The following is a 20,215-nucleotide window of genomic DNA, read 5'->3' on the forward strand; positions in this document are numbered from 1 at the left end:
TTCACAAATCAGCTATTTAAAATCCTAAAAACTACCAGTAGTCTACCCTAACCACAATCAACAACAATCAAAAAGAGAATGCAAAAAAATATAAAAAAAAAAAGAAGGAAAATGGGAGGAGCAACGATGGCTTAGGATTTCGGGTTTGGAGGTGCTTGGGTAAGGGAGATTTGTGAGTTTTTTTGGTGGGTTTTGAAATGTGGGTGACCGACGTGGAAAGGGAGAGAGAGGAAAGGTCCGATTTTGGGTGGTCAGCGGCATAAAAGAGGGAGATCTGGGCTAGATCTACAGATCGAAAGGAGAGAAGGTTTCAAGATAGAGAAGGGGGTTAAAGTACCGTCGGTCTGTGAGAGCTAGGGAGTTTGGAGCGGTCGGTTTAAGAAAGGAACAATGCCGACAAAGGAAAGAGTCAGAGAAAGTAACACTGACGGTGAGAAAATGCTAGCAAAGGAGAAAGAGGAAAAGAGAAAAGGAAAGAAAAGAAAAGAGAGAAAGAAGGAAAAGAAAAAGAAAGAGAGAGGGGAAGGAGAAACACCAGCGGTAGGAAGAAAAGAAGAAAAGCTGTTGTCGGCCACAAAAGAGAGAGAGAGAGGGAAAATTTTAGAGAGAAGGTAGAGGGAGTTGCGGCTATAGAGAGAAAAAAAGAGCAGAAAATGAGAGGAGAAGGAAAAAAGAAAGTTAAATACTTATGTTTAGGGTCTTCAAAACAATGCCATTTTGGGATATCACAATCCGCCAAACAAGCACCCAAAACGGTGCGTTTTGAGCTCTGCATTGTGGACTTAAGGGAGTGGACCTGGTGTAAGCAGATTTGGGCCTTCCGTGGGCCTTTGAGCTGGGCCAATCTTAGCCTAGAGAGGTATAACCTTTGCCTTTTTGCTTGTGGATCTATTTTAATTGATTTTGAGTTTAACCCATTTTGCCTAATTAAAATGTAATTTTGGTTTAATTTTAGACCATTTTAGGAAAATAGGTTAGGTAAATTAGCAAAAATAAAAAAATATATATTTATGATCAATATTTATAATTAGATTTGGTTTAAAAAGTCAATAAATAAATAAATGAAAATCAAATTAAAAATGATATCTAGCATGAAATTGTTAAGTATGAAAATATAATATTTGGTTTGGAATCAATACCGATGATGGGATATCCATTTCAAACGCGAGAAGTCGCAATTTCGAGTGAATTTTTTTAGGTTAAGGATTTCGATTAAGACTCCACTAGTATAATGGGAGGGTTTTAATTTGGAATTCTAATGTTTCTAATTTTAAATAAATAAAAATTATATATTTAATCCCCAATTAATGAAAGTATATATATGTAAGGAATAAGAAATCAATGATAACAATAAATTTGTTAATCATAATAATAAAATATGGATAAAATACATATGCATAAATAATAATAACTACGTATAATAAAAAAATACGCAATCTAAAATATAAATAAATAAAGTATATGACGAAATAGAAATAGTTATACAAAAATAATAAATAAATGTAGAATATTTGTTCATGATAAATAAGCTCAAAGAAAAGTAGTGAATAAGAAACGAACATTGAATTTACGAGTACGTCGCGTATCATTGTCGCATTGTTACATGTCATGGCATATAAATATATTTTGTATACAGGCGTAATCCCGATGATGGGACTTTCCGAGAAAACTTGCGAAGGCGAGTTTAATCGATAAACTTTCTAGGTGAAAAGATACCTCCGAACTCCACTAATACGATGGGAAGGTCCGAAGAAATATTTTTAATAAAAGGCTTTTACCCCGTATTAGGATTTGCATTCATGAAAACATTGTTTTTTACTCACAAACAACTATCCCAATGATGGGATCTACCAAGTAAACTTGCGAAGGCGACTTTCGCTAAGGTATTTCCCCAGGTGAGAGAATATTTTCGAATCCCACCAATACAATGGACGGATTCGAAAAGTACATTTAATAAAGGATTTTCGTTTGACATTATCTTGATTTTATACCACGCATTCCACAATTGCATCATGTGTATGTTAAACCCGTAAAAAATAAAATAAAATATTTTAATAAAAGATGAAATAAATAAATAACAATTAAGGAAACATAAGAATAAAATTAATGGGTTAGGATAATATATGATTAAGTGATACCGTTCGCGGAATGGGCATCACAGGGGTGCTAATCCTTTCCTATGCGTAATCGTACTCCTGAATCCAACTCTAAATAAAATACGTAAACCAATTTATAGTTCTTTCGACGAATTTAAAATCAATTTAGGATTTTGTCGAATAAAACCAATTTAATAGGTGACCAATCATACCTAACAAAAAAAGATTGGTGGCAACTCTCCAAGTTAACCACATCTAGCGATCGAGTTCCCGAACCGGCACATTACGATAGTCAATATCCAATATTCTTATTTTATTATATTTAAGCTTATAATACTAAATATTAAACTAGAATACATAAAATATAAATAGTTAAATACGATATACATAATTAATAATTTCTTCTTGTACTCAAGATAATTTCCCTTCAACTAAATGTAAAACGTAAAGCACATTAAAGATATATACATAAGATAATTTTTTCTTATATAATTAGGATTAATAAAAAAATAATATATTAGTGAAATTTTAAACAATAACCAATAATGCAATGCTAGAACTTATATTTGAGAATTACATATACAATAATTTTTTAAATTTTTAAAAATTAAAATCATTAAAAATAAAATCCACATAACAAAAAAAAAAACATAACAAGTAGAATATAGAACCTACATAACAAAAAAAAAAAGAATATGATTGATGATTCATAGAAATTTAGAAAAGAAAATCTATAGAAACTTAAAATATATGAGCAAATAGAATAGAATTGAAATAAATAAAAATAATAATAATATAAATAAAAAAATTTAAATAAAAACTTTACCTTTTTATAATTTCACAATACAAAGATAGAAAATAAAAGAGAGAAAGATGGGTGGAGAAATTTGAAAAATTAAAAAAAATTAAGAAATTGAATAAAATTGAATGAGACTTGTAAGATTATTTTATTATTTTTTAATTATATTAATTATTTAATAAAAATTATTTTTAAAAATTATTTTTCAATAGGGTTTTTAGAGAGATTGATTTACTTCATATTCTATTTTTCAATGTTAAATGTAACTAATGAAAAGGGATGCAAATCAACTAGCTAAAGATATAATTTTAAGAGAAATTAAATTACTACATATTCTACTGTAAGTTTGGAGATTTTATTTAAGATTTTTTTTTTTGTATAAAAGTACCATCACAAATATCACAATGATGGCTACAATAATAACAGTTATATATTTTGTAAAATAATATTTTATACATATTAATATACATCAATAATTAAATATAATAATATAATTACTATTGCATAACTATGTCACAATGTATTCTCAACTCAATTGGAAAAAAAAAATTATCATCCCAAGAGTATCGCATGAGCAGCAAAGTAGTCTATCCTTAAAATAAACGTCAACTATAAGTGGAGGTGGTGGTGACAAGTGTCCGTAAAGGACATAAAAGAAATTTGCAAAATTTTGAAAGGTAATCTTGACATTTTACGAGTAAGATTAGGAGTTAAATTTTGAGCATAAAACCATTTTAGGACGGTGGATGAATTTTATGTTGAGCTTTCTATTTGAGCTCTTCTGATAGGTTTTTTTTTTTATTATTGTCAATATAAGTATACGCTTTATATTTTTTTGTGTGTTTGACGTGTTAATTTAAAAAATTATTTACAAATAGATATGATGATGACAAGTGTTTCCAAATGAGATAGAATATTTTTCGTATCCATCCAAAGTCCAAACAAGATAAGGAATTCTATTTTCTTTTTTTTCTACATTTCCTTCAATCCCTCACCAAATTTTCCTCTCCTCCACATCTGTGAGTCATTTTATACATAAAACTCATGCAGATTAGTATTCCTACTGTGTCACCTCCCAATGGCTGCTATTATCCATAAGTTGCTCATAATCTTGAAACAAGCATATGCTCCGGTAGCACTTCCTAGTCTAATTGCTGGGATAAAACCTTAAGTAACTTGTAATTCAATTGACAACCGTCCACCAGGAAGAGTCTGATACAAAGCCCCATTACCAGTTTTCTGAATAGGTATCATCATGGGAAGAACGAGACCAATATTCCTTGACAAGATGCCCAGAGAGTGATCGCTGTTTATTCATCAGCTTTGAAGGTTCATCATATTCTATCAATTTCCCATCGCTGATACTTAGAATTGTTTCATTGTTCTGAAGGCTCCTTAATTTTCAAGAATTAGTTACTCAACGATTTTCAATGATTACACGGGTACTCAAAATACGGACAAATAGATGTTTGTTGTCCCCACCATTTGTCTTAGTTCTGATCCCGATAAAGAAAGGGAATTATTTATGATAGTTTTCGTGTGGTTGATTCTTAAGTGTGTGCTTGTTCATGGGTGTCATCTGTAGGCACTGGTGTAGCAGGGTTGACCACAATACAGACACATAGGTTCTCTCGCTCAATACTCAAATCAGTAATTGAAGCAATGAGGTTGCATTAATCATCCATAGGTTAAATGGGATATGTAATTATTGGAATAATTGTTGGAAACTCAAATTATAGATATGTGAACATGATAATTTATATGTTGTTCTATATCTTCAAGAGTTTAGAAACTTTTGTTTGCATTGTATTTTTTGGTTTATACATCGAAATTGATAACATTTGAGATTATCTAGGGTTATACACAAAAGATTCTTTTTGGCTTTTCCTTAGCTCTATGTCTCTTGTCTCTAGGAGGTCCTTCTTTCACTATATGGTGGGTTTTTTTTCTAAAACTTCATTTATTCTGATGTGGATGATCACAAGCATATTTATATTTCTTTATTTTAATAAAATTCTTTGAAAGTGCTGTTTTTATCTATTATTATTTAAAAATAACCAAGTTATTAATAAACCGGTGGAACCAAGAAACGGATTTTTTATTTTTTATTTTTTGTTTTTCAAAATATTTTTAAGGATGATTTAAAATGATCTAAAGTTACTAGTTAAGGTTGACAAAGGGCACTGCATGGTCAAAGGGAAAAAGTATACATCTTGAAACAACAGCATTTTTATAATTTAACCTTATTAACCAGTGGTCATGGCAAGACAACTAGTTAATAAGGTTACTCCCACTTTTGAGGACAATGGATCGGATTTAGGTGAATTTTTACCGCCCTTACGACCTTAAAAAGTTTCAGCAATTTGGAGTTTCGAATAAAAATTTTGAGAAAGAGAATAGAGATGGGAGGTTAGTGCTCCAAAAATGGTATGGGTTATTTCCATGAAACCACAAGAAAGAAGACCAAAGTTTTATATTACTTTGTTCCATGAAAGCTTTACCTTTATTCTACCTTTTTCGGACACTTAATGTTTCCTTGCTGACTATAATTGACTTACTGAAAAAACTCCCGAGTTTACTTGTAGGCTCGTTGATCACGAAGACAAGCACCTTACAAAGAAATGCAATCCTGATGCCACAGAGATAATCCCTCCTCATTTCCTTTAGAAATCACAGCTACCTACTCTCTTTTAAGATACTAGTTACTATATTATTACTCCAAACGCTTTCAGTTCTCTGCCTATAGCCTTTCTTGTCTCGCTATGATTGCCGGGTGGAGGGCAGCTGCTCAAGCAGGAAATATCGAGGTACGCCATGCATCAATTCAAGAAGACGGAGATGTTTTGAAGCGCATTGATGAGATGGAGTTTGTTGACACTCCCTTACACATAGCTGCAGCCGCAGGGCACACCGATTTTGTGATGGAGATGATGAACTTAAAGCCATCGTTTGCTAAGAAGTTGAACCAACGTGGTTTTAGCTCCCTTCACCTGGCCTTGCATAACGGGCATAAAGAGATGGTGCTTCGTCTCCTGGAAATGGAAAAAGATCTTGTTCGTGTGAAAGGGAAGGAGGGCTACACTCCTTTGCATTATGTAATCAAAGAAGGAAACATTGATCTTTTGGCCAAATTTTTGGAGGATTGTCCTAAGTGTATCTTTGATGTGACAATTCAAAACCAGACTGCTTTCCACACTGCAGTGGAAAACAATAGAGTAGATGCTCTCCATACCTTATGCCGGATGCTTGAGAAGACTTACTATTGTGAGGACGTGGTGAACTGGAAAGACAGGGATGGCAACACTGCCCTGCACAGAGCTGCGGCCAATAATCATCCCCAGGTGATCAAACCTCATCTATTTGCTCGAATTACTTTGACTAGTTTGTTAAAAGAATGGATCCTTTGGTTTTTTTATTGTATTTGATTGTCAATTTATAGAGGCTTATGTTATGTCACAATTATTAACCAGATGCTGAAACTGCTATTAGAATGCAAGGCTGATAAAAATGTGACCAATCAGGCTGGTTTAACGGCTCTGGATATTACACTGGCTAAAGTTAACAACGGAGAGAGCATTAATATACTGCGTGTTTGCTCATTTCCTGGAGTTTCAACTTTAGGTAAATTGTGGCAAGCAATTGTCAATATTTTAACAAAGGGATCAGCGGAATTATTTCAGGATATGGATAGCATATCAAGCGAGGACCGCAACGCTTTACTAGTAATATTAGGACTGCTATTAACAGCCACCTACCAAGCCATTCTTAGCCCGCCTGGTGGAGTTTGGCGAGGTGAAGGTTCCGATTCTCCTGTTTGGCAGGTTGGAGCTCCAACCTCCACTCTCATTCCTAGAAATCTGGTGGGAAAATCAGTCTTGGGTCCAATTGAATTTCTTGTTTTCTATGTTACAATCTGTGCAGTCTTTATAGGGGCGTTTTTCCTAACCCTGGGCCTCCTTAAACCTTTTCCCCGAGATTTCAGGGCTGCTCTACAGGTATTATTAGCATTTTTTGCTATATGCTTTCAAATGTCAATATTTGTCATATCTCCAGATTATTCTTTCGTGCCCATAGTTATCAATCTGTTTTCCATTTTGTTCTTTGTTATAAAGATATCCATGTGCAGTGCTTCCCGGGTATCGAAAATTAGCATTCTAATACTAGGATGCTGGTTCCTTTTTAGTGTCATTTCTCGATCCTTGTTCTTCTTACCCAAAACCTGCTACTTTTTATTCGTTCTACTGTGCTTGTTATTCCTTGTTCTGCGTCGATTCTGGAAAGTGTGGTACAAAGAGCGTTAGTCAAGCCTGATCAACACTCAAATTGGCGTACCTACCACCCTGGAAGATGGACGCATCTTGCATCAATTAACATTTTCATATTTCCTATGTTGTATCTCTATTTGTAGTTATATGTATCACGACCAAATTCTAGTTTTGAACCGCTGCAGTTTTTGTATTGTACTACTTGGGGACAAAAAAAATAATTAAACTTTAATGGAAAAAAAAATGTTCTGCCAACTTTTTTTTTTATTTCAAAATGTATCAGATAATGTTAATTTGGAAAAAAAATTTAATCGTAAAATGTAGATTAATTAATTAATAGCCAATTTTCCAAAAAGGAATAAAATAAAAAACAAGTTTTATTTTAATCAAAAATTAATAAAAATTTTTATAAATATTATATCCGATAATGAACATGTAACAATAAAAATATGCTTTAAGCTTCTTCCCATTTTATTTAACACATAAGTATGGATCTAGGCAAATTATGTTAATAAAGCCCATAAATTTCACCCTTAGATTATTTAATAAAATTTTGCTATAAATAGTACTAGAAACAAAAGTATAATGTAAAAAAGCATTTTTCATCTACTTACTAAAAGATTTGCCACTTTTAACAAAGAAAACGAAGCAGGTCAGCATTAAAAAAATTAATTAAAACCTTAAATTCCAATGACAATAACTATATTTAACTATATATGTTAATCTTATCATGTAATTATAAGCTTGATAAATTAAGGTGCATTTTTCCTTAAAAATTAGTATCTTGGCTTTCAAAATTTTGTAATTAACACTTTACTAGTGAAGTTTAATTAAATTTTAAAGTATGCTCGATTAACATCCAATCAATATTTAATAAGATTTTTTAATTAGTTTGATTTTGAGATATATATATATATATATATATTAAAATTTAAACTCATAAATTGATATATTTAATTTAGTAGATTAATAATACATGAAAAAATAATTGGAAATGATATCTGCAAACCGGATTCAATTATAGGTTATTGTTGAAGGACAAAATCTTATTATAATTTTACGTAACTCTTCAATTTAAATAAAATATATTCCATTCATTCTTTTTTTCATTTTTTAAGTTTCTTTTTATTAAATACTTAATACTTTTTTATATTCTAAATTATTTTTGCATAAATTATTTTTTAATTTTTGATATTAAAATATAAACCATGAAATAGCAATTTTCTAAAAAAAATAAATTTTAATATAAAATATTCTCAACCTTATGTATTAATTAATGTATTATTACCAGTTTTAGCAACGGCCTCTTTTTTTCTCTTCCTCTCCAAGTCCCCCCGAAGGATAGAAAGAGGAAAGCGTTGTCCCCCCATAGGCCGAAGTAAATCTCTGCGTTCAGCTCCAAAAGCGAGGTCGTATTAGGAGTAGTAGATTGAAAATGGAAGCCTCACAGGCATCAACGAACGCAACGCCAAATCCTAACCCTAACAACGATTTCACAAACAACGGCAATTCGATACTGTCATCGACGCCGGTGTGGCCCACAATCGACGGACCGTTGGGCCTATCGGAGGAAGAATCGTTGTCCTACGCGCGGAGATTCTACAAGTTCGGCTACGCGCTTCTGCCGTGGCTTTGGGCCGTCAATTGCTTCTACTTCTGGCCCGTTCTCCGTCACTCTCGCTCCTTCCCTCGTATTCGCCCCTGTAATTATTCCTTCTTTTCATACTTTTTCAATTTTTTTTATTGATTTGTTTACGCCTATGGTTTAATTGAGAATTTTTCGAATTCATTTCCTTTTTCTTGTTTCTATTTGTGCATTTAGCAAATTGATCAAGATTGAGTTTTTCTTTTTCTTTTTAATTGTAAAATTTTTTTTTAAAAATTTCTTTTATGATGCCTGAGTTGCATATTACTATAAGTTGCTAAACATTATACAATCTATTATCTATTAGAAATTGTAGGTTGCATTGGCTGTTGCTTTTCTTTTTTATATTCCTTTTTGCATTTAGAAGCAAAATATAAAATTTCATTCGGATAAAAAAGTATAGTTAATTTTGAATAAGTAAAAATTAAAAAATTAGTAGTGAAGAACAAAAATATATGGTTTACTTTTATATCGAACAATTATGTTTGAATGTATGTTATACTTTAGCTATATGCTCATTGCTAATTAAATTCATTTTTGCTTTTACTACTTTAAGTAACTTTTGAAAAACCAACAGCAAATGGCGAAAGCAATGATCAAATAAAGCTTTTATATTTTTATTTAAGGTCACAGTTTGATTAGGAAACTGAAGTTATCATTATCTTATCCATTTTCTTTAGACTTGAAGAAATTGCAAAGAATTATTTTCATTTTTAATTTTAATTTGCCTTAGCCTACTTAATTGCAAGTCAGTGGCTGTTTAGTCTGTTAGAAGCAAGTAAACGAGAACTTTTAAACAGTTTCATTGGAATCCAATAGCTTCAATTTGGGGGTCCAATAACCACAATCTGCAATATTGGTGAGAATTTTGTTGCCTAATTAATATGATCAATAGGAAAAGTTGAAAGTCTTACCAATTAACTTATTCTGCACCTTATTTAGCATTACAAAGATGGATAGTTATGTTGTTTGGTGTTGCCAAACAATTGTTGTCTCTGTCCTTTCTCTTTGTTTGTGTGTTTTGGAGAACTGAGGAAGTAGTTCTATACAATGTTGTCAAAAGTGCAAGGTGCTCTTTAGGCACTAGGACCCTTCTATTGCCTGAGGTGCAAGACACAAAAACCTTTCACATGAGTGAAGGAAGGCATATATATATAACAAAGAACCTTGTACTTCCACCTAGGATAATTTTTATTATTGCCATTTGAAACTTCCTGCACCAATTTAAGTAGAAAAAAGATTTGTTAGTGTAATAACTTAAGCAAGAAAAAATAGTAGAAAGCTTATATTGTTTCATTTTTTACGATAAAAAAGAGACATTATGTTTTGCTTTTAGGAGAAAAAATTAGAAAAAATGCCTTTGAACAAAAAAACTAGAGCAGGAGATTCTCTGTTGACAAAAACCAGCGTAGTTGCACGGTTTCTGTAGAGGAAAACAGAGGTATGCAGCCCCTGTTTGGAGAGCTGAATACAGAGGCAATTTCTCTGCTTTATAAAGCCAAAATACGGAAGAGGTAATCAAAAAAAGGGGGTGGAGTGGGGGGATGGCGGGAAGGGGAGATAAATAAAAAAATAACATACCTTTTTCAGATAGCTAGGTCTGCTCTCTGAGGCTTAGGCGAGTGCTTTTTTTTTGCACCTTTTGCCTTGGGCGATATTAGAATTCTAGTGCCTAGAGTGTGCCTTGCACTCTTGACGACACTAGGCCATTCGTCTTTTGTAACTTATGCTATGTCTTTTCTTCTTTGGGCAAAAGTTTAGAGGGTAATGCTTAATTTCAAGCTCTTACATCTGAGTTTATCCTATAATTCGCTATCACAAGTCTGCATGCTTTTTAGTGATGGTGTTGATTTTGCATCATCAGTTTGCCCTTTTGACATTGTAGAAGGGCCTTTTTTTTATATGGTGGCATGGGTGCACATTTTCCTTTGTTTGGGGGGGTGGGGTTGGGGGGGGGGGGGGGGGGTGTTTTATTGGGAAAAATATAGATATCAATGATGGTGCTGTTTGAAGCAAATCTGTCCTTTAAATTTCCCATATATTTCTTTCAGGCATATTTTTTTCTTGTAAATTGTGGGATTTGTTGTTTGTATGTTTTAAATAGATAGTTCTTTTTGCAGATGTTCTTGGATCAGCAGTTGGGTTTGCAGTGTTTTCAGCTCTTTTGTCTTCTTGGGCATTGACATTTGCCATTGGAGGAGAACGCCTTTTTGGTCCTATCTGGGATCAACTGGTAATGTATAATGTTGCAGACCAGTTAGGTTTGACAGGTTGGAGCTAGTCATCTGTCCTACAAAATTATGTGCCTGCTAAACAATATCTTGAAAGTAAGAAAAAAGGGTGAGAAAACAATGGTCTGAGTTTTTGATTTCTTAGTATGAAATCACGCTTGTATATATTCTGATTGCTAGACCAATTATGCTTTGTAATCAAATTGTCAATTTTTCTGAAACCTAATCAAGCTTTTATGTATAAGGAATGTAGTCAAACATGAAAGCTTGCTTTTTCCCTGCTTTTGGGTGTAATAATATATACTTTGTGAATATTGTTCTTCATGATAGAAATGAGTAGGGTCAAAATATAAAGCTCTGTTTGTGTCTTGAAATGCTTAATTACCTCTTTGGTGCATCCTTGACATAGGGTGGCCTCCGCCACGCAAAGAGGAATTTTATGAAACTGGCATGTCAAAATATAGAGCATACGATTGTTAAATCATTATTATTTTAACTTTTTAAATAGAAAATTAATTTTATAATATAATAGTAACCATAAATATTATAAAGTTGTACTAACTAATTGTATAGCAAAATGTGATGCAAATAAGTGAACTATGCATGTTAGAAATTGTGCGAAGCAACAACATTTATAAGAATTTTTAGTTGAGGCAATTATGCCATCGTAACAATAATTAATTGTTGAAGTTTTGTTTAGTTAACAGCTCATTAAATAGTTTACAAACAAACATCAATATTAAATTAACAAAAAAAAGAATTTCTGAGAAAATATGTTTTTCTACATTGCACATTAAACTTTACTCAATACTTTTTATTCATTCATATATATTAAGCTAATTGCATGGCATTAATATTTACAGGTATAGAAAGGTTTTATGTTATTATTTCTCAATTCATGACTTTCTTGTACCGTCATTGTTCATAATATACGGCAAGTTGGCAATGAAGCCTTTCTTTTAGTGGTAAAGAGAAAGTGATGAAACCTTGAGTTCTCAAGTTCAAGTCTCACTGTACATGAATTTGATCTAACTTTATGTTGAATTTGTGTAACTATTTGCTGACTTATTAGTTGATTTATCTGTTTCTGTTTGGTTTGTTTAATTAATTTTTTATAAAAAATGTGATATTTGATATGGTTGGTGTGATAATATCTACTTTGTATATAAATCGAATTAAGAATTATTGATATTTAATTTATTTGAATTTGAATTTGAGTTTCTCTTGGATAAATTGATAATATGTTCAAGTTTAAATATTGTGTGTGCAGTGTGTATACTATGTAATTATTATCTTATAAACTAGCAATGTTATATAGGATAAAAATCCATTCATATAAATATATATATATATTTATAAAGAGTAAATTTCATTCTAAAAAAACAAAACTCAAAACAGCAAAATGAAAACGAAAGGGAAATTATAAATGATCTAAATTAGATGGTGACATGTTAAATGATGCAATTATAGATAGTGGTAGCTCAGGTGTCATTCTCTAGGTAGAAGCAGCATATTAATTAATAAATTTAAGGTGTACATATCTTACTATCTTCAGGTACAATAAACAAAGAGTATGTTTGTTACCAAATTTGATAAAACAAAACGAAAGAGACATGCCCAAAAAGGGACGCACCAGCTGTAGTTTATCTCATTAAGCACACTATTATTTAACTGGGAATTAATAGGAGTTAGTTTAAGCATGGAAAAAAAAGGCAGAAACTTAATGGTCCTCGTATCGGTAAGCACCAAGCTATTGTTTGGAACAACTTTCAAATAGCTCAAGTCAACAGCAAAGTAATTTGTTGAGCATATTGTTGTATATACATACTGACTTTAATAGAGTTGAAAACCCAAGTGTAAGACCAACGTCGAAGATTTTCAAAGAGATATATATATACATATATTTATACGTCATTATTCCAACTCTTTAATAAGTATTTGTATACAATAAATGTTTGATAGATATAAATATAACGTTCGAACTCTTTAATTTTTTTAAAATAAATTAAAATATATTGAACATATCCGTATGTATTCGATATTTATTTTCGGGTCTCCAGCAATATAGGTTAATATCCATCTTTAAAACCTTGAGGGGGCAGATCATCTTAGCAACTTTCATGTGGTATGTATATAAACTATGGCCTTCTTTCATGTGGTATGTATATAAACTATGGCCTTCAAACAAAAAAAAATGTATGCAAACTATGATGGAATAGACTAAATCAGAGCATCTAAAAGAGATAACGAAGAGAAGGGAAAGTTACTGCACGTTTGGTACGGGGAATAGCTATGCTATTCCCCCTCTATTCCCGATCATTTCCTATTTCTTTGTTTGGTACAAAATTGGAACACAGAATAGCAATTTCGCAGGAATAAAAATTTTATCAAATAGGCTAAAAGTCATCTTTATCTATTCCCTTCCTACCCCGGTAATATCTATTCCTGGCTCATAGAATAGCTTTCAAATATATAATGACAAAAATAGCTCTTATAACTTAAAAATATTACAACCCTAAACCTATAAATACCTTTTTTCTCCCATTTCTCCTTTTCTTTCTCTCTCTTCTTACGTTTTTTTCCCTCTCATTCTCTCTCTAACTGGAACTCAACACTGACGACGACTGCAGCAATGGCGGCGACGGCAGCGACAGCGACAGAATATGGTCGAAAAGCGTCGATCTAGTCCTTTCCGACAACATTGAACCGAGATCCAGCCAGATCTGGCACTCAAAGGCCAGATTTGGCTGCGGAAAGCACCGGATTTGGTGCTTCCCGACCAGATCCCACGGTTGGATCTGGCACTCCACGATCAGATCCAGCCGTGGGGAAGCGCCGATCTAGCACCGTAGTGGCCAGATCCGGCAACATGGTGCGCCAGATCGACGTTTTCTTACACCGGTCGCCTTTCCGGAGACCGGTCCATGAAAAAGAAAAAAAGAAAAAGGGCAAAAATAGAATAAAAAAGAATAAATTATTTATAAATTTTAAAATATTAATATTATATATATATAATTGAAACATTATTAATATTAATATGATTAAAATATTAAAATATTAATATTTTAAACTATTAATGTTTTATTTATTAAATTATTAATATATTTAATTTTTAATGAGTATAAATAAAAATAAAAATTATTAATATTTTAATCAAAATAATATTAAATTATAATTAAAATATTAATAATTAAATTATATTAAAATATTGATATTTAAATTATTAATTATTAATATTTTAATTAATTATAAATTATTAATATTTAAAACATAAAATAAAAATAAATAATTATATATAATAAAATGTATTTTTATCTTTTTATTTTCTATTCCTTTCTTATTTTAAAGCTATTGTTACCAACCAAACACTGTAATAAGTCATAATAATTATTCCTACTCTATTCCATTCATCGTACCAAATTACGTAATACTTATTCTATTTTATTCTCACTTCATTCTATTTTCACATAATAACTATTCTATTCCATTCATATTTATTTCATGAACCAAACATGTCATTAGGGGCTTAATTGGCATGCGAGCTTGATATGGGGTCCACATGCAAAAACTAGGGTTTCATGGGAGGGGTAGTGGGTTTGGATATGTATTAGTGGAAAGGGTTGTATATTGGTTTATATATTCTATAGCTAGTGCTTGATGATGTAACAAATAGTGGTGTTGTTAGGGAAACGTGGGTGGAGTTTATAAGCTTTGACAGATATATGATTATATATGAAGAATAAGATATATATCTATATATATGTTGCTTGAATGGATTTCTTTTTTGGTAAAATGTATAGCTAAGGTGTCGTATGGTTTTCATTAGAAAAAGACAAATTAGAAGAGAGGGGAACTCACTTCGTGCAAGCATCTTTGGTACATTAAGAAAGAGGGCAGTCAATTCTTTACCTTATTTTCAGCTCTTTTGGAATTATTTTTTAATTTGCATATGATTCCCCTTAAAGAAGAGGAATATATATTAAGACTACAACAAATTTTTGGACTATATACAAATATTTATATACCTCTACCTCTTTAAACTATGCATTCTAGAAGATCTAAAAGAAATATATATTTTTTTAAAAAAAGTAATTTTATTAATATTAAGCCACCGTGTCGTTCAAAATCTTTATTCTATTTGTTAAAGATTTCTACTAACATAAAACGTCTGGCTTGTGCAAAAAGGAAAATATGTACAATTGCATAAGGAAATTGACTTTCGCAAAAGTCTGTTGCAGTTTCCATCCCTATAGTGAATGATGGAAACAAACTTGTATTGTACGAAGAAATAACTAAAACTCTAGATTTCATCAAGCACGGCTTTCAAACCCATTGTCCCAACTACTAATTAGTAATAGGCATATATATATTAGTAGCTTGTATTATGTTTAATTAGTAATAGGCGTATTTAGAGTACTAATTTGGTTTCCATGCAAAACTAGGGCAAACTTTGCAATAAAATAAAGAAAAAAAATCTTCCAAAGTATATGAAAAGCATGCAGAAGAAGAAGCTTAGTGATAAACATGTATTTGTGGATTTTCTCTTCATCAGTGCTATCTCTAATTTTTCGTATGGTGTAGTGTCAAGATGATTATATACATAAGTAATTAAAATGTAATAGAGAAGAGCCAAATCCATACACATGGGCATAAGATCAAATGGCTCTATTTTCCTCCTTGCTTTTAGGCTTGGTTAAACCTCTTTCCCTTATCTAAAGTTGTTATTTATTCTATATGTACAGGATCGCCATACTCAGCTATATGCTTATGCCCCATGTTGAAGTTTTAACTAACTTTGATAGAGTATTAGATAACTTGTTTGAATAATCACTAGTTCTTCAACTTTCTTATTTGGGTCACTTTCTCAAATGTTTTAAGTTATTTGTGGATATACCTTACCTCCTTCATTATTATGCTTGCAGAAAGTTTTTCTCAGAAAATTAATTTGTGCTGCTCTTTCTCTTTCTTTCTCATGTAGCCAAGAGCACTTTAAGATTAAAAAGATTAACAAGGAATTAATATATTTTAAATCAAATTTCCCATCTTTAACAGCATATATATATTAAAACCAATATACATAATTGATTAACTAGAGATAAATAATTAAAATATAACATTAATTATGATATATATAATTAACTTATGTAAAAGTAGAATGAAAAATGTATTTTTTTTATTTAAATAAAAATTGTAGATTTTATCTATAATCCCTTGATATTCAAATGTATTTTTCATGTACAAAAACAAAAAGTAAGTAATAGAAGTAACAATCAAACGGCAAGGGATATGTACTTTATAAGAATTCTACTATTTCCTTTTACCCTTGATGATGCCATATAAACTTCCATTGTACACAGCAAACTCTGTGCCATAACTGCTATAAGTTTATTTTACATAAAGATTGACACTCACTTAGAAAACTGCATCCCATAATGAGGATTTTAAGGCAGAATATGATGGAAAACAGAAAAGAATGTGCACTACAATAAATGCTAGCACTATGCATGTTATGTTTTTACACCTACAAATACAATAATTCTCCAAAACTCTCAAATCTCAATCCAATTCTGTGTGATTATCTTTGAAGACTTGCAAGAATAGACTGCATTGCATAGAATTGGAAAGGCATTATAAATCCTAGTTGAAAAGGTTATGTAAATCTACTCTATTTCACACCCCCCCCCCCCCCCCCCCCCTCTCCCTTTTTCTTCTCTTCTCTCTTTTTGAAGAAAAGATAAAGAAATCCCACATTGCTTTGATTAGGAATTTTGCCATTCCCATTGTAATGAACTAACTTTGTTGAGTTGTCTTCATCAAATATGCAAAAAAATCACAGAGGGATTAACTGTTTAATTAGTTATTAGCTTTTCTTGCTATGAAATTGATCATCATGTGCTTGGTAACTAAGGTGGAACTTCAATTCAACTGTGGGTGAAAAATAAGCATTATAATTAAGGTGCAAGTTGTGTATATACATATAGCTAGGCTATAGCTGCACAACAAGAATTATGCTTATAAACTTACCATTTAAACAAAGCAACCTTACACCAAAACCAGTTTTGACAGCAATTATTTCACCAACTTCCTCTTTCATAAAATTAATTAAATTCCCATTTTCATCACTCTAATAAACTGCATCGAACAAACTACTTCCAAACTTGCTAAAAAATAAATAATGCAAAGCTGTTTTGGGAAGGATGAGAACCTCAGATAGAAGTAATAAGCTTGCCTTATGCCTAAAATTGGACATACATGAGAGAGAGAGAGAGAGAGAGAGGAAAAATGGGGAGGATGGAAGAATATTAATTGAAAAATTAATAGGCAATGAGTCAATGGCCTCGCTCAGAGTCATCAGTTGTTGTTTATGTATATATAAATAGCACACCCTATCTTGCATACAGAAAAAAAGCGACTTCTCATCTGTAACTCTTAAAACCAACCTACTTTTATAATTCTCACTTGGAGACTATTTCTTCTTTTTATGTTTTCTTAAACCTTTTGTGATCTTCTTGCTTGTGTCATTGATGTCATAAATATTGATGGGAAATTTTAGAGGCAATAGCAGTGATAGCGAGAAAAGTTGCCATAGAGGGCATTGGAGACCAGCTGAAGATGAGAAACTTGAGCAGTTTGTTGAACAGTATGGTCCCAAGAATTGGAATTTCATTGCGCAACATCTTCAGGGAAGATCAGGTGACATATCGGTTTAGATCTCTCTTCAATTTTCTGATCTCTCAAACTTGCTCTAGTTTTAAGAAATAGTTTTATGTATTCACTGTCTTGGTATGTTTTGTAGGCAAAAGCTGCAGACTGAGATGGTACAACCAACTTGATCCTAACATCAACAAAAAGCCATTTACAGAAGAGGAAGAAGAGATACTCCTCACTGCTCATGGGATTCAAGGAAACAAGTGGGCTTCCATAGCTAGGCTTTTCCCCGGAAGAACTGATAATGCTGTCAAGAATCATTACCATGTTATCATGGCAAGAAGAAAAAGAGAAAAACTGTTAATCTATAGCAAGCGAACTGGCCAGGGAAATCCTGATCATTCCAACAAAAACAATGTTGGTGGCAAATTTGACGGGTTTTTGAGGCCCCAATCAACGTCTGACTCTAAGTTAGGGTTTTGCAGGTTTCAAGTCACTCGTGACAGACAGGGTTTCTCGTTACTGTCTTCTTCAAATTCATCACCTTCTTGGCTGAGTGGACGTGGATCAACAATCACAAACGATTCATCAGGTTATTATGATGGTTTCGGTAGAGCAAGAAAAGATTATGTCAGGGCAAGTGATCAGGATGAATTAGCTAAGAAAGGCTGCAGTAATTTCATTGGACCCAAGGCTGTTCATGTTCATCATTCATTCACATTCTCAAATTTTGGAAGTGAAGGTGAGACGTGCAGGAGAGGTTTAGTGAAGTTCAGTGATAACCGATCTGCACTATGGAATCTGCATATAGTTTCTCAAGGGGAAGGATCAATCAAGCACAAGGATATTCCCTTGATAGACTTTCTTGGTGTGGGAATCTCTTAATTTCTGAACCTCTTGGGCTAATCTTTTCCGCTAAGTAGAATATTGGGTCAATCTTCAGATCTTCCTATATTTATACTTGATTTCCATATATATATATATATAATCTTATCTAGCTAGGAATTGAGTAGCTAGTGTATGCAAAAGAAAAATAGGGCTACAAGTCTTATAAGTATATTATTCTTTTGCAGATTAATTAGATGGAACTTTAAAAATATTCTTGCAGTGATTATAATTATTTGTTTTCTGTGGCTCATGTGTGTACCTAGTGAGGCATGAATAATTTTTTAACTACATACCTGTGTTAGGTATTGTTCCCTTTTGGCTTTCTCTCATGCCATCAATGTGGCCTTTCCTTTTGCACATAGATTAATAATTGAGAGCATGCAGATAGATCATCAGCCTTTGATGCGTTTAATTTTTTTAAAATTTAAGAATATTTGTTGATACGTTGCAATCTTCAATAATGCAGACAAATGAATATTCTTAGTGTATATTCTTCATATAAGAGAGAATTAGAATCTAAATTAATATTAATTTCTGCCCAAATTCATTCCAATCCTTACCACTTAAATTATAGTCAAGTGGCAGCACAGTTGAATCTGAGTTTACAGATAACACCTAAAACTTGACGTGAGGGATGACATTTGGAATACAAAATGCTGCCTGAACAAGTATTTGATCTTCCATCGAGTTTTCACTTTTACATGAAATAAAAAACTTGCAAGCAACAGTTAAAAAATAATAATAAATTACTTACTTAGTCATCTAAGTTCTCAAGATTCTGGACGGTGGCTCCGTGCTGGTTGTGGTCTGTTGCAAAGGATGGAATTTTTTTTTTATATAATTGAGGGAAGGGAATTTGAATTTAACTTTTTAAGCAGGAATATCATATATTAACTGATAAATCAAATGTTTGAGAGAATGATGGAATTAATTTTTACTTGAGTGATTCTAATGTACAGAAATGATTCAATTTTGATTGTGGTGGGATGATTCTGTCATGGTTTCTTTGAACGTTTTTCTTTTTACTTGATAAATTTTGGATGATTGTGTTTTGAGTTTTTTTTTTTAATTAAAATTTTACTTTTTAAATTAAAAATTATTTACCAATCAATAAATTAAATATTCGAATACCTTGAACTGTTGTTTGATAACATTAAAATCAAATTTATTTGATTTTATTTTTTTTAATACGCAAGTCAGGAAAAAAATCGCTTTTATATCTCTGCTTATGTTGTTTCGCATCACACGTATCATCAGTCCCCGGCTGCCTCGGCTCTCAGGGGACCTCTCCGGACCATGCAGCCAATTATTGGTTCTTTCTTTCTCTGCAGTAATGATTATCATGGTTGGTTTTTTTCGTTGCTTTTGCTAATTCAAAGTATAATAAACCGTTTCTATCATTGATTTTACCAATTAAGATTCAATTGTTTACACAATTTTTCACTTTAGGACTTTTGCAATTTAATATCCTAATTTTCAAATTTTTGTCTAATAAAAAAAATTTATAACAAAAATTAATGATACTTTGACTAAATACTCATTTTAGAATCTATCATTTATATTTATTAAAAATTATTTTCATTTGATAACTTGTTTTTTTGAAAGAAATTATTTATATTGAAATCAATCTAGAAAGACAAACC

The 20,215-nt window shown here is 31.8% G+C and overlaps 3 protein-coding genes across 3 annotated transcripts; all 3 read left to right on the plus strand.

The window, feature by feature from the left end:
- The first annotated feature begins 5,525 nt into the window (after nucleotides 1–5,525).
- LOC18611867 (ankyrin repeat-containing protein BDA1-like) lies at nucleotides 5,526–7,196 on the plus strand. Its single transcript, XM_088802898.1, has 2 exons — nucleotides 5,526–6,236; nucleotides 6,366–7,196. Exons 1-2 carry the CDS (start codon nucleotides 5,658–5,660, stop codon nucleotides 7,194–7,196), a joined length of 1,410 nt encoding a protein of 469 aa, XP_088659024.1. The 5' UTR covers nucleotides 5,526–5,657.
- Nucleotides 7,197–8,453: 1,257 nt separating this feature from the next.
- LOC148764491 (gamma-secretase subunit) lies at nucleotides 8,454–11,348 on the plus strand. The gene is made up of 2 exons (XM_088806060.1): nucleotides 8,454–8,863; nucleotides 10,926–11,348. Exons 1-2 carry the CDS (start codon nucleotides 8,596–8,598, stop codon nucleotides 11,084–11,086), a joined length of 429 nt encoding a protein of 142 aa, XP_088662186.1. The 5' UTR covers nucleotides 8,454–8,595; the 3' UTR covers nucleotides 11,087–11,348.
- Nucleotides 11,349–17,453: 6,105 nt separating this feature from the next.
- MYB69 (myb domain protein 69) lies at nucleotides 17,454–18,620 on the plus strand. The gene is made up of 2 exons (XM_007048338.3): nucleotides 17,454–17,729; nucleotides 17,833–18,620. Exons 1-2 carry the CDS (start codon nucleotides 17,576–17,578, stop codon nucleotides 18,567–18,569), a joined length of 891 nt encoding a protein of 296 aa, XP_007048400.3. The 5' UTR covers nucleotides 17,454–17,575; the 3' UTR covers nucleotides 18,570–18,620.
- The last annotated feature ends 1,595 nt before the right edge of the window (nucleotides 18,621–20,215 follow it).

This window comes from Theobroma cacao, chromosome 1 (assembly GCF_053813885.1).
Source record: "Theobroma cacao isolate CCN51 chromosome 1, ASM5381388v1, whole genome shotgun sequence".
NCBI classification, from domain to species: Eukaryota; Viridiplantae; Streptophyta; class Magnoliopsida; order Malvales; family Malvaceae; genus Theobroma; species Theobroma cacao.